At 45.9% G+C, this 15,170-nt stretch overlaps 1 protein-coding gene across 1 annotated transcript; it reads left to right on the top strand.

Annotated features, from left to right (window-relative positions):
* Positions 1-361: 361 nt before the first annotated feature.
* Positions 362-8,195, top strand: LOC100758113 (NUT family member 2). Its single transcript, XM_027434012.1, has 7 exons — positions 362-419; positions 2,777-3,485; positions 4,459-4,587; positions 5,593-5,729; positions 6,172-6,467; positions 6,777-6,893; positions 7,332-8,195. The coding sequence occupies exons 1-7, from the start codon at positions 362-364 to the stop codon at positions 8,193-8,195; spliced, it is 2,310 nt and encodes a 769-aa protein (XP_027289813.1).
* Positions 8,196-15,170: the final 6,975 nt, after the last annotated feature.

The following is a 15,170-nucleotide window of genomic DNA, read 5'->3' as shown; positions in this document are numbered from 1 at the left end:
TGATGGAGGAATAAAACAAGGTCTACTAAAGACGAAATGAAGGAAGGGGCACCAGTGACCACAGTGTGCTGTGACGGTAAGAAACCATTAAAATGTGCCTAGAGGCAAATGCCACGTATGTGCAATCACTTCCAACAAGGATGCATCATTTAAACTGACGCCAAGGTTCTCATGTACCTGCCACAACCCCTCATGGAATGTCCCCAGCCCTGTTTAAATCTCTGCCCCTCCCCCACTGTAGAATGCTCAATGCCGTGTTCTGAAGCGGTTTACTTTCAAAATTTCAACACTGTGGCTGGCTCTCTTGAGACTCTGGCACATATTGTTGACTCTTGGCGTGATTGCTTTGAGATTGATCACCATGGATCCTAGCAGACAGGCATGGTTACTGTCCAAACCTGAAGGAATAACTTCAGAAGGTAAGCCTGGAGTATCAGAGTGTGGCACCTGGGACCTGCCACTGGCAGTTTACATCTGTTACTAGAAATGATAGACTGGACCAAGGGAGTGGGTGGGAAACAGCTCTGGACTCCTGCAAGGACATCTCAACTTGAAAGCTGACAAGGCTTATGGCAGGATGAACAGAGCCCATGGTGGAACTAAGTTGACACAAAGAAGCAGACTTGATCAGAAGATCCAATGACAGACCCTAGACTGGCTCTTCCTATGTGGCAGGCAGGTCTACTAAGCACAGTTTACAGATATGGTGGAGTGGTTCACTGTGGTGTCTCAGGGAATATTCATGGGCAACAGTTGAGCTCTGGGTCATTTCTCCAAGCTGCTGGAACATATCCTATGACATTATATATCTCAGAAACTTAACTGGGCCACCCTAGACCTTAGATGGACAGTGCAGAGAAATGGCAAGGCAGGAAACAGCCCAGAGGGGTCATGTCTGTGGGGATGGAGGTTACTCTACCAACTGGCAGTCCAGAGTTGCTCATGCCTTCCCATGTAAGAAGGATTCTCCATCACAAGGTATTTGATGTCTTCAGAAGCAGAGCAGTTAGGAAACGTCAACAAACAAAGAAATGGGTGATTGCTCTCAAATTTTAGACCTACTTGTTTTGGTAAAGCTTGAGGGGAACCTTGACAGATTCCAATGCAGTTGAGGGTGATAGAGGCAGAGGGACAAACACACTAGGCAGACAGAGCCTAATGAGAAGTTTTATTAGAAAATGGGGTGGGAGAAAAGAGGTAAAGAGACACAGACACAGAGATGCAGAGAGGATGTAGGAGAGGAGGGAGACAGGAAAAGTCCTATCTGCCCCTAGGGAACAGTGGGAAAGACAGAGAGAGAGAGAAAGAGAGAGTAGGGAGAGAGGGAGAGAGATCAGGAATCAGAGAGCAGAAAGACAGCATTAAAGAGAGGGCAGGAAAGAGATTGTAAGCTGGCAGAGGTCTTTCTTTTAAAGGGGTATTTGCAACTGGGCTGACGGGAGCACTGCCTGAGGTCATTCTACTGGTGACAGGGACAGGCCAGCATAATGCCTGAATCGTTACACTACTTTTAAAAATATCAGTTTAGAGGTGCTATCTTGGGAATATGTGTGCAGTTCTCTAAGCCCATCATATAACTGACAGGAAACCTCTCTTCCCCAATGCTACTTTCACTCAGGGAAGGGACCTGAAGTGCTGTTTGTTTGGTTGGGCTCTGAAGTGGTTGGATCCTTTTCCTGGGGCTTTAGAGAGAAGCAGTTGTCTTGAATCATGTTCTGTGTTGTTAATCAGAGCTAGGACATGTGTTCTGGCCATCATGTCTAAGCTTTTTAGACTTGGTTCTCTTTGAGGGGGCCTATCCTTTGTTCCTACTTAACAGAAATAATTTCAAACAACATCTTCCATATTGGCACCTGTCTCATGACTATACCCAACCCCAAAAGCATTCATTTTTATTGACTATACTCAACCCCCAAAATATTCTTTATATTGGTAGGAGCTCACAAGTAAAGCACCAAATGTGGTTTTCATTTCATGGACAACTGTGACAATACCAGTGACTGTGATAATACACAGAAACCCCCTGGCAGTCCCTCCACTCACCACTGTCGGGCTTTCAATGAGAAGTTATCAGGGAACTGCATAGGTATCTTACATGCAAGTGCTGTGAAACATCTCCCAATCAAAGTGTGGATCAATGTGGATCAGGGCAGTGTGGAACTGCCAGAATCTATCCCATTGCTGTTCTCTGTGGGAGGCATTAGGAGAGGGAGGAGCAGCATGGGTAGGACATGCTATGTGGTTGCCTCCAGGATTCCAGAGTTCTGGCTTTGAGGGTATCACAGAGGTGGTTTTGGTTTGCAGTGCTGGGCTAGAAAGGGAGGGGGGTTTGAGAGTGTGGAAGGAACACTCACAAGGGATTGAGGTTAAGATATTTGAAACCTGCCACCTTTACAGAGGCCCTTCTGGAAACTGGCCCTCATTGATGGTGTCTTGCTTCCCACGAGCATCATACTGGTATAATGGTCCAGATAGAGTCACATTGATCCATCTCTAGGGAGAGAGCTAGAATGCTGATGAGATTTCTGCCAGGGATTCACAAAAGAGTCTCTCAGGGGTGGGAAAGCCGAGGTCTCCTCTCCACAGCATCAATAAGGGAATGTTGGCGAATGGAGAGGAAGAACCCTGCTGGAACAATGCTCATTCAGATGAATCCAGCAGGGAATTCCCTAGGTGACAACTGCAAACAGTACAATCTCCTCTTCCCCATGACCATCCCCCAATTACCACTACCAGGACCAGAGAGCTGCCCTCCTGTTTCTCTTTATGTTTCCAGGATCTTCATTGGGACAGAACATGACTATCAACCTCAATGCCTCCATGTCTACATTTGCTACACTGCCTGTTCTCCCACCTGCCACCCAGCCAATACTCCAATTATTCTGGGAGCCCACAGCACCCCTCCTGACTGGAGGCATCTCTTCCCAGAATCCTCTAGTGTTATCTGACTTGCTTGGGTTGTCTTTGGTGGCAGAAGACGGAAGTACGAACCTGGGTACAGCTGTACCTCTGAACATTGTGCAAGTGGGGACAACAGGCAGGCCTGTACAGCCCATGCCCAATGCCAACATTGTCCTCACTCAGGTGTCCCTCAATTGTAATGTCCCTGTGCCACAAGGCGGGGTTATAGGGTGCCCTGCTTCCCACTTCATGACAACACCTGAGACAAATACCTTCATAAATGCTCAAATTGCATCGGCCTTCCAGCCCCAAGAAGGATTGTGGGTCCTGGACTCTCACCCTCCCACAACACAGCCAGTTGTCCAGTTGGTTCCTGTCTGGTCCCCAGTGAAATCAGCACCACCTCCAAAAGGAGCAGTTGTAGAGAGTGGACCAGCCAATGTTCAAACCAACTCACCAGAAAACTGCTTGTCCAAACCAGACAGTGTCTATGGGAATATCCGGTGCTGGCAGTATATCAAGACTCTGGTCCAGCGGCACCTGTCCCATACTCCAGATGTGTCAGCTTTCTCCTGCTTCCTCATGTGAGTGTCAATTGTGCCTGGAATGTCCTACAGGGCTCCAACATGATGAGTGTGTGGTGGACAAGGAAGGTGCTGAAGGTGACAGAACCACTCCAGAGAGTCACAATCTGAGAAATATAGGTGTCACATGGGGGATCCTGGAGTCCCAGAAAACTAGGGTTTGGATTTAGGACTTTCACTCCATTTGGTAGTTCTTTGCCTTAGCATTTTATTGTCTAGCATTGACCTTAGTGTTTAGGGCCCACAGCATGTCACAACCAGGATGGGGAAGAGTGCTGGACTCTAGAGAGACCTGTACATTTGTCCCTCACCCCATCGTCTAAGGAATTTCCCTTAAGCCAGAAAGGCTCCAGACCTTCCCTGGGGAAAATTTTGGTCTCTTTGCTCCATGTTTATCTTCATCAGGGATTTGCATCATTGCCCCAGTCATTGACCTTATGTTCCAGATCATTCTGTGCATTTTGCCAGTGAGCTCAGTCACATCACTAGGTAGACTAGAAGACTAAATCCACAGGCACTGTTATCTCACAGTTCTGGACACCGGAGACCCAGACAAGACCTTGAAATGCCAGTTCTGATGCAGTCTGCATGGCTGTCTCACAGGACTAAGAAAACTTGGGGAGGCCTCTTCTCCATTCCAAGAAGAGCAGTATCCCATCCTGAGATCCCCACATCATGACCTAAGCTTGGTTACAAACCAAGCCCCCATTTCTAATGATTTTCACTTTGATTTTGCCACCCCCACTTCCATGTTGAGAACCTAAGCCTAAGAACATGCATTCTTCCACACAGAGTGATAGAAGGAGACTCACATGGCAGGCTGGGAAATAGATATAGCTCTTTATGTTGCTGTCTGCTGCATGGTTAGGAGTTCCCAGAAGCTGAATTTATTCTGACTCAAGGTTATAGATGCATCTTGGACAGGGTCTGCTGTGTCAAGTTTATTGGGTTGAGTGGTTCTAACGAATTACAGTCCAGTGCTTCGGTCCCTGGCCCAGAGGAAGCCCACCATGAATGTGGAGGAGGGCCTGTGGAGGGGTCTGCAGGAATGGCAGTGTACAAGCAACTATGACCGGATGATCTTCTTTGAGATGGCTGAAAAGTGAGTCAAGGGAATTTTAAAGCAGGGCGTGTGGAGAACTTTTTAACATGGGTGGGCATGTTGAGTCAGGCTTCTGGAGGAGGGTATATGTTGGAGGTCCTCCCAGTTGGAGCTTGTCTGGTGAGTTTGTCACCCACACACTGCCAGGAGGATTACCCAATAATTGGGCCCCTGGTGGTAATCCATGAGGTCCACAATCCTGTTCTCACTTCCTGGAGTGCTGGGATATCTGCCCCATGTTCCCAGCATTTCTGACCTCATTGGCCATGAATCTATCCCATGCCTTTCTTTTGAAGGTCAGAGTTGAAAAACTGACCCATTCCAGCCCTGTTGGTTCTCCTCCAGGACTGTGGATTGTACAATGCAAACATGCTCCACTAGTCTTAAGTCAACTCCCTGGTACTGAGCCACTGCTTTTTGACAGTAGAGACTACTGCAACCCAATAGGGTGGCCTCAGTCGTATCCTCATGCACCTGGAGTGGTTGTGAACAGAAACATGCAGAGAGAAAGAAGCTTCTTACACATCTGAGGACATGTCTCTGGTCTTCATGTCTTTGCTAAATGTGATACTGTCATTCACACAAGTCAACAAACAGCTCTCAGAGGGAAGCAGCCACACCTCTCAGTTGCCCTTCTACTTTCTCTTGGCATCTCCTGGACCCTTGTCTCCCAGGTCATTCCAGCTCTCCCACCCTCAGCTTCAGCATCTCTGGATCTGGCTCAATATCCCTTATGTAATTCATCAGTCATATCTGTGGCCATCTAGGCTTCTGTGTGGCTCTAGGCAACGTCAAGATAGGCCTTAAGGAAGTATCACATGAAAGCCCTTCTTGGGCCACCTCAAAATTTTTGATTCCCACAAATACCAATGGATATAGTGTGCCCCCAGAGTTGTGGTTATGTTTCAAGATCAGCAATACATGGGACCAAATCATCCCAAGACCCTGTACACATGATCATCTTTAGTAATCTCTTGGTTGGGTGCTGCCCTCCCTCATCCTTAGGTTTACAGAATTTGAGAGTGCAGAAGAGAAGGAGAATTCAAGGCTGGAGATGATAAGAAGTATCAAGTGCCAAGTTCTTACAACCACAAGGCAAGATCCTCCAAGGTCCCCAGCTCCTGAGGTGTTTGAGGAACCAGGTAGGGATCACATACCTTTAGGTCTCTGTGCAGAGGTGAAATCAGTCAAAATGTGTTTTTACCCTGAACATAGGCTTCTTCCTTCAGGTTAGGGCATTTTCTATGTAGCCTGGGGGACCTTGCAGTACTTAGTTTTGAACTGGGTAATCATTAACCTGGCCACCATCATTGATTATCTCTGTCCTTACTCTCTAAGGACACAAACACCTTATGATCAGGACCTGGCCACTGAGTTTGGATTGTACCTGAAATATTGGTGGCTTCAAATGCTCTCCCACATGACTTTTCTAGACATATCAACCCTTTGCAATGTCCCCTCTCACAGATCTTTAGATTTGGCTTATCCTAGGCCATTGTGGTTCCTCTGAACTATGGTCTACATGGCATGATTAGGGTGGAACTAAACCATATCTATGTAACATCATGTTCTCCTATCACCAAGCGTGCAACTCCATGAAGACTGGTTCCAAGCCTGACCCTGCCCACCTCCCACTACTAAGACACAGGCAATTACAAAAGACTGAGTTACCCATGGAAAATCCACCTGAAGCTGTGCAAGAGAACATGGATATTATGGACTGGTTAGAGAGGCTTCCACTGTCATACACAGGAGAGCCCACAGAAAAAGAGGAAGAGGAGAACAGTGAGCCGGAGCAGGAAGAAGATGACTTCTACTCAGATGCAGGAGTCCTGAGTTATGTTGATGAGCTGTGCTCCCAGAAACACTTCATTGACCAAGTGAGCTGCACCTGGAGCTGTGGTGTCGGCCAGATTCTGAGTTTGGCATCCCATTCCTTGTAACTGAGCCTGCTTCCCTACACTCAGGGCTCTCTCTATGTCTCTGTCTGTCTCTCTCTCTCACATATATATATATATATATATATATATATATATATATATATATCGTGTGTGTGTGTGTGTGTGTGTGTGTGTGTGTGTGTGTGTGTTAGTGTGTGCGTGGCCGAGCGTTGTTTGTCAGCATGACTTGGCAGCAACATAGAACTCCTTGTTCCCCCCAGTACTCAATTCTTCTCTTTCTGTTTATAGGTGGAGGACATAATAAACCCCCAATTTTTGGCAGAAATCCTGTCTTCCAAGACAGAGATTGACATACTGTCTCTAATGAAGGATCTGGAGTATGAGGAAGAATTCAGTGTTGAGCAGGTACCTAGGGAAGGGTGAACACCAGGGACAACAAAAAAGAAGTGATGGGTAGGCAAGAGGCAATCAGACACCAGGCAGACAGGATAGAGGGAGACATTAGGCAAACTGGGTGGGTCATGGATGACCCCAAATAGAGTAGGGTGCTGAGGGACACCATGTGGACAGGGAAAGGAGAGGATCCTGCTCATAAGAACCATGTGACCTACAGGAAGTCAAAGCATCCTGCCTGGGACATCACCCAGAAGGGGATGCAGGTATGGACATGAGGAGGGGGGTGAAGTGCCTAGCAGCGAGGAACCAGGCAAATCAGCCAGCAGAACCTCGGTCTCTGACACTAAGAGACAGTTGACTACACCCTTAACAACCTCTACCCAAATATTTTGCCCCCTGAGCCTTCCAGCCTGAGATGAATCTTAATATGCCCCTTTCCTCCTGCAGCTGGTGGAAGAGCACTGCCTGGCTTTGAAGCAGAAAGGCTGTAAGAGGGCACCTCTAAACCCTGGTGGCCCTCAGATACTTTCAAATGCTTCTGTACCAACTGTCTGCCAAGGTGCAAAGAGAGAAGGCCATGGTCCCCAAAGAGGGACCAGTGCACAGAAACATTCCTCACCGGTGCCTTCTTTAGATCATCAGTGTCCTAGAGCTACCAATGAAGAAATAGGGACTCCTAAGCCTACTGACCTCCCAAGTATTCAGTGTTTACCCTCACTAGGAGACATCGGGTCCACTGTTATTCCCTATGGCAGAAGAGCCCATCACCAAAGCCCAGGGTCCAGATGTGCAATGAGCCTCAGAGGAGTTTCTGCTATGGAGGAGTTCCAGGAGGCACTGGGCAGAACCATTGAGGACAAAGATGAGTTCCCCAGCTTGTCCTTCCTCCTGTGGTCCTACTACAGGCTGGTGCCATGGAAACTGTCTGGCTATTTGTGCCCCTATACAGGTCTCTCTGAATCTGCTAGTATCCCCAACCCCTTATCTCCAAAGATGAGGGAACTCAGTCCTGATCCATCTTCAACTGACAAGTCAAAGAAGCCAGCTCTCATTGGAGGCTTGAATCCTATGGCTAAGAGGTCCAGCTCAGGGCTTGGTGATGGGATATTTGAAGAGCCACTCTCATCCCTGGGGCTCACTCACTCTTTGCAGGCACCAAAGAAGTTTGAATCACTAAGCACCCGGAAGAGGAAGAGGAAGAGGAAGAAGAGGCACTGTGCCACCTGTGGGATGTCCCCTCAAAGCAGGCAGAGTTTCACTCGGCCTCCACCCTGCACCCCCATACCAAAAATGAAAAATAAAACACACTGAGCTCCTGCTCACTCAGTGCTGATCCAGCTGGTGCCAAGTAGTAAAAGGCTAGAGGCACTGGGCAATCAAGCCAGGCATGAGGGGAGGGGCAAGGAGTAGGAGGGTATTATCACTTTAGATGTTTGTAAGATACAGTGAATAAATGTAGTTTTGTGGAAAATGTTGTAAGGGACATATCTTAAGGTTTCTATAGCTGTGAATAGATACCATGACCACAGCAACTCTTGTAAAGGAAAATAATTATTTGGCTTGCCTACATTTCAGAGGTTCAGACCATTATCATCATGGCAGAATGCAGGCAGACATGGTGTTGGAGAAGGAACTGAGAGTTTGACATCTTAATCTACAGTGTACAGGAAGGGAAATGTTGAACTGGGCGTGGCATGAGTATATATAAGACCTCAAAGCCCACTTCCTCAGTGACACACTTCCTCCAACAAGGCCATATGTCCTGAGAGTGCCCCTCCCTTTGGGCTACATTTTCTTTCAATCAACCACAGGCTGCAAATTATATTTTGATGTCTGAACTGCTACATGGAGTGAAGAGATAGTGAGAGAAATCCTGGAGATGCTACACTCTAGGGAGCATAGGTTCAGACCCAAGTCTTTCTCTAGATTTACCCTCTGACCCTTGGAGAATGGAGCAGACTGACAACCCCTAGATTCATAGGCCTTGCCCTCTCACAAAGCATCACTGCTTACAGGGACTACTTGGAACACATTGTTATTATCTGTGTCCTCAAAAACCTTCACAGCCTGCAGCCATGTGGACCATTACCCAGCTTCTAGAATTAGCCTAGCAATTGCATTTTTCTGCAATAACTCTGGAAGCAATTTATGCTCCCATAAAGACATTGGTGGCAAGACTAATCCATTCCTCAGCAAGCCAGGGACATCTTGAGTGTGTGGGTGGTTCTAGGAAAAGTCCTGGCATACAAAGAGATGGGGCAGTAGCCGGCTGGGTAATGTTCAGCCAGCTCTCATCTTACACGTCTACAAATACCATGGTCTCTGATAGTGAAAGGAAGAGTCTGTTCCTTGACTCGTTTTTGTGGATTCTCTTATTTGTTTCTTTATTGAGGATTGAGCATAAAACTCTATATGTGCTAGGCAAGCATTCCACTGCCAAACTCTATCCCCAGATTCTTTTACTTTTTGAGACAGAATCTTCCTGAGTTAAGGTAGTTGGCCTTGAATTCTGAGTCTGAGTGCTGCCTTGTCACTAAACAACAGTGAAATCTCCCCCATGAGGAGAGGAATAAAATTCCTAGTAAGTGTAAGAAGAGGAATGGGACATGATGCATTGATTTCTCCTCATAGTCCATTGTTGTGACACAGCATGTCAGTTCTTCATGATGTGCTGAAGGAGAACCCAAGAAGGAGAAAACACATGAGACAAGTGTCTTACCTTTCTGTTCTGTAGGGAGCCGGTCCTGCATGCTCCATTATAATAATGGTGCCTAAAGACACCAAGATGTAAATTACTTCACAGGCGCTGGGTAATCTCCATTCCTTTGATCTCTGCATATCCCGTGGCTCATTTGGCCTGAGGAGCTGAAGCCATTCATAGGGTAACACGTCCCAGGCGGCTGCTTGCCAGCCTATTTAAGAAAAGGGATTCTTAGTTCAGTGTCTCCGCTCTGGTCTCCGCTCTGAGAAGATGCATTAAAGCTTGTCTGCAGAAGGATCCGAGTGTCCTGCGTGTATTTCTTGCCGGCCGAGAAAATACATAGCGCGCGGGACATATGGTGCTGAAACCCGGGAATATATGAACATCTCTGGCACCTCTGAGACCCCTCTAATGGGGCGGATTCAGAACTGCAGGGTGGTAAATTCGGAGAGGTATGTTTTTTCTAGACTTTGGCTTGGGAATGTTACTATTTTGGAAGGTTAATATAGAGGCTTCTGTGCTTTTACTAGGAGCTATTTTGACTTTTCTCACTGTTGTAACAATCTTAAAGAAGTCCAGAATTACATATCAGAAACCGAATGTAGTGAGAGATGGGGCGCGCCTAACAATAAAATATAAGAAAAAAGGACCTCCCGGGATGTCTAGTGACAAGGGAGTGAATAATTTGTTAACAACAAATAAGAAAAAAGGACCTCCTGGGATGTCTACTGACAAGGGAGTGAATAATTTGTTAGATGATTCTATAAGTAAGTTTAAAGCTTTAAATCTTGATAGCTCTGATGACTCTGAAAACTCAAGAGATAAAGTTTTAGAGGAAACAGCTCAGCTAGATGACTCAAAACCTAGCCTCTGCCCTACAATGAAACTAGAGGCCTTGGAGCTGAGCAGCTCAGACTCTGAGATTTTAGACTCTAGCAAGGAAGCAGAGCTAGAGGAGGAGCTGCCAAAAGTGAAAGCAAATATGAGGCCACCGCCTGTTAATCCAGCGGGTGTGCTTCTATCAGCACCCCCACTATTTGGTACCGACTCCTTCTTACCATCAGAGGAGCAGAGAAAATTACAGATGGCTTTCCCAGTCTTTGATAGGGGAAAAGGCCGTGCCTGCTATTCAACACCTCTTGAAGGCCTGGAATGCCTGGGGCTTTAAAGCCTCATAAACATTAACGCTGGGGGCCATACTGAGGCCAAGCGTCTCACCTCAAAACCTAAAAGGCCAAAAGGAAATGGTAAAATGGAAAGATATCTTAACTGATCTTTGGAGAGGCCCGGATCCTATTCTCATAAGATCCAGGGGAGCGATATTGTGTTTTCTCACAGGATGAAGAAAATCCTCTGTGGATCCCAAAAAGACTCAACCCGAAGAGCCTCTTCGGACCTTCAAAAGTCGGAAATCCACCCTCTCCCCGGGAGTTGAGAGCCGCTATTGTTATCCAGATTAACTCCTGTCCTTGCCGAGAGAAAGGGGTGGGGATGGGATTGTTTGATGCAGCCGTTTGCGGATTGCTGTTATTTTTGGCTGGTCTGTGAGAAAAGGGGTGGGGGTGGAATTGTTTGATGCAGCCGTTTGCGGATTGATGTTACTTTTGGCTGGCATGTAAGCTCCAGGGCTCAAAACTAAAGAGAGATCGCCCAAGCGCTTATATTTTGGCTAACTATGCTTAAGCAATAGGCCGCCGGCCAGACAGCTCTTGCACACCCGGAGCCTAGGCTCATTGCACAGGGTAGAGTGTCTGGTTTGAGCAGCCCCAATGAGGGATGCTGAGCAAAGGCATCGCACAGAGTTGCCTAATATACAGGCTTCTCTGGGAGGTACGTTGACCTGCATAAGGGTTACCTGCCCCGAGACTCCCTTTCCCAGAAAAACGGCAGAGGACAGGTCAAGAGCGCTTCGGGTCAAGCTAACAGCCTGATGGCGACTCTTGTACACAGTCTTAATGTTTGATTTGGGAAGGTTCAACCTCTGCCTCTATCCCTCAACATATGGGTGACCTATTTGCTTGTAAAAATATAAAGCCTTTTCATTAATTAATAAAAAAAGGGGGATATGTAGTGAGCCGGTCCTGCATGCTCCATTATAATAATGGTGCCTAAAGACACCAAGATGTAAATTACTTCACAGGCGCTGGATAATCTCCATTCCTTTGATCTCTGCCTATCCCGTGGCTCATTTGGCCTGAGGAGCTGAAGCCATTCATAGGGTAACACGTCCCAGGCGGCTGCTTGCCAGCCTATTTAAGAAAAGGGATTCTTAGTTCAGTGTCTCCGCTCTGAGAAGATGCATTAAAGCTTGTCTGCAGAAGGATCCGAGTGTCCTGCGTGTATTTCTTGCCAGCCGAGAAAATACAGCGGGCGTGGGACACTGTTCCTGTGATAAACACCATGACCAAAACCATCTTGGGGAGGATAGGGTTTATCTTGCAGCTTACGTTTCATCATGCAGGGAAGTCAGGGCAGGAACTCAAGACAGGAAACTGTGGCTGGACGTAAAGCATGGGCCAGAGAAGAATGCTGCTTACTGGCTCATCCCTCATTGCTAGCTCTGCCTTCCTTTCCTACAACCCACTTTTCAGAGATGGCACAGCCCACAGTGGTCCAGGACCTCTCACATCTATCATTAATCAAGAAAATGTCCCCAGAATCGCCTACAGGACAGTCTGATGGAGGGATCTTCTAAGCTGAGGTTCCTCTTCCCAGAACCTGGCTTGTATCAATTAGACAAAACACTAACCAGCATAAGAATGTGAGGGCACATCCCCCTACTTTTCACTGTACTGTTTTGGCTGAGGGCTGATGCTAGTTTTCTTGGATCCCCAAGTGCTGTCTCAGAATTCACTGTACACAGGCCATCAACAAACTTCCTACTTCAGTCTCTCTAGGTGCATCCAGAAAATGGGCTTCTGACATCTGAGGTAATGGATTTCAGACATTCTCTACTGGTTACTCTAAAAGTGCAAAGCAGAGCGACACAATACCTGTCACTCCTGTGGTGTTCAGAAAACTGACAGTATTAGTAAGCATTCACAGTCTGCTGCAAATGCAACGTGTAATCTATATTATGGATAGTCACAAATGGGAAGAACATTCCAAGACTGTTTATAATTTGCAAACATGAGGAGGGAATTAAAGTGAATGCTTCTAAATAGTACATGAGTTAAAAGATAAAGTCAGGCTAGATGTTGGTGGCACATGCCTTTAATCCCATCACTGGGGAGGCAGAGGCAGGTGGATCTCTGTGAGTTCGAGGCCAGAACGGTCTCCAGAGAGAGTGTCAGAATAGGTTCCAAAGCTACACAGAGAAACCCTGTCTCGAAAAACCAAAAAAAAAGAGAGAGAGAGAAACTTGGGAACATTAAAATTAGAACTGAATGAATGTAAAAGTCAGATAAATCATTGGTCAGTGGGAAGTAAGTGGTGGTTAATGTCTGCCTTAGAAAGAAAAACAAACTAAGGTGTTCATATCATGAAATCAGAAAAATACAACATGATAAACCAGAAAAAGAGAACAAAGTATATAGGAGTATAAGCGATAAATTTAAAATTGAAATATTAAATGATTGGAATAAGAAGTTGGTTTTGACATGATCAGTAAAATGGATAATCTGTTCATAACAGTTGAATGGTGATGGAGGATGTCATTTAAAAATGCTGCCAGTCATGCAAAGAAGCCATAATTACAGATCCCATATTCATTAAGAACATATTAGAAAATCTGTAAATTCATGTTAATAACTTCCATGCAGGGTTGAGGGATGGGTGAGTTTATGAAGTACTTGTCTACACCCAGTGAACTGGATTCCCAGAAGCCATATGAAAATACCAGTCATGGTGGTGCACACTTGAAACTCCACATCTAAAGCAGCAGAGACAGGTGGGACCCTGTACTTGATGACGAGCTCTGGTTCTGACCTGGCATAGGGTAACCAGTGTTGGACTTTCACACACACTCTCCTCTCATGCTCTGCCTCCACACTGGCACAATATTGGATGCCACATGAGTGGAAACTTCCCACTATACCCCATGATACCAAGCATTCAAACCAAATAAAAGCCCAGAATCATGTCTGAAATAACTTGTGCTTTCTACACAGTATCGTGAGCTGTGGCATTCCTTCAAAACTGGCATTTGTTGTAGCACAGTTCAAACACTTCCAATGACTCATAGGAATCAAATCTTCACAGAAGAGGAGGAAGTGTTTGTTGTAATTTTTTTAAAAAGCATAGATTGAGTATGAGAGAGAGAGAAAAAGAGAGAGAGAGAGAGATGCCATGTGACTGAGTTCAAGAGGAGGTGTTTTTTACTAGGGGAAAGGGATTATACAAGGGGGAAGGGAAGGAGACCAGCCTCAGGAGACAGGAGCACCAGCAGAGAGGGAAGAGAGAGAGAGAGAGAGAGAGAGAGAGAGAGAGAGAGAGACATGGAGAGAGAGAGAGACATGGAGAGAGAGAGACATGGAGAGACAGAGAGAAATTGAAGGTAGACAAGGCCCTTTTAAAAGGGAACCTAGTGAATATGCACAGGTGGTGCCCTTAGTGACCTCAGCTAAGCATGTGTCCTGTCAAAACTCCAAAGGCAGCCCAGTACAAAGACCTAAATGCTAACAGAGGAGGAGGGGGGAGGAGTCAAAGGAGAAGCAAGGATATTGATCTCAGGAAATGAAAATTTACACTCGGTAATACTTTAATAAATGTCAATAAAATCATTGCCACTAGATGCAGGGGACGTGGTCGTGACATTTTAAAACACATAGAACATTAATTTTCACAAGTTGGCTAGAATCTGTGAACTGGGAAGCAGAACAAACAGTCCTGTCAGTTTATTAATGGACAGGCTCAAAATGCCAACTGTTAACTCATTGCAGAGAACAAGAGTTCTGTTTGCTCTCACCTGTGTGTAAATAAACAATCAATAGACTGTTGTAAATGATACAAAATATGGGCTATTGGCTGAAAACAGCTATTACACGTGCATATGCTTTACATTTGCTAGACAGCAGTGGATGATGCTTAACTTTGAAACCACACACTCCATTGGCAGATCTTACTAATTATTAGTCGGAGTGGAAACCCTCATAGGCTCCTGAACCACATTACACAGGAACTGATTCCCAACAACAGAAGAAAATAAACAGGTCACCCACCCATCACTCCTGCTTCATGCATTTTACTTACTCAGCACAGAAGATGTATGTACTGCTCTTATAGTGGATCATAGTTGAGGTCCCATGTCAGTTCACTCACTGAGGTCTCTTCCTCAATTCCAAGGGAGCTGATTCCGTCTTCTGGAATCTGAAGGCACCTGCACTCAAGGGCATATACAGAGAGGTAAATAAGATTGAATCATTTGTCTCTATTGTCTGTTTCACTGTTATTTGGAATTACTTAGGACACATACACACCTCTAGGCATGTCTGTGAAGGCATTTCCGGTGAAACTGAGGATAGAAAACCTATCCTCATGCACATGGCACCATTCTAGGGGTTTGGTTTCCCAAAATTACTTAAAAATTAGAAAGGATGGGGCTGAGAAAATGTTTCAGTTGGTAAAAACTCTTGCTGTTCTAGCAT

The sequence above is a fragment of the Cricetulus griseus genome, unplaced genomic scaffold (genome assembly GCF_003668045.3).
Source record: "Cricetulus griseus strain 17A/GY unplaced genomic scaffold, alternate assembly CriGri-PICRH-1.0 unplaced_scaffold_7, whole genome shotgun sequence".
NCBI lineage: Eukaryota > Metazoa > Chordata > Mammalia > Rodentia > Cricetidae > Cricetulus > Cricetulus griseus.
This window is presented reverse-complemented; position numbering and strand designations above follow the sequence as displayed.

What these genes read in the sequence shown, in the direction of transcription:
- LOC100758113 (XM_027434012.1), top strand. Translation starts at nt 362, where the DNA reads ATGGATCCTAGCAGACAGGCATGGTTACTGTCCAAACCTGAAGGAATA. An exon ending in TTCTTTGAGATGGCTGAAAA is followed by an intron (nt 4,588 to 5,592) that starts GTGAGTCAAGGG and finishes CCTCATCCTTAG; the next exon opens with GTTTACAGAATTTGAGAGTG. An exon ending in AGAAACACTTCATTGACCAA is followed by an intron (nt 6,468 to 6,776) that starts GTGAGCTGCACC and finishes TTCTGTTTATAG; the next exon opens with GTGGAGGACATAATAAACCC.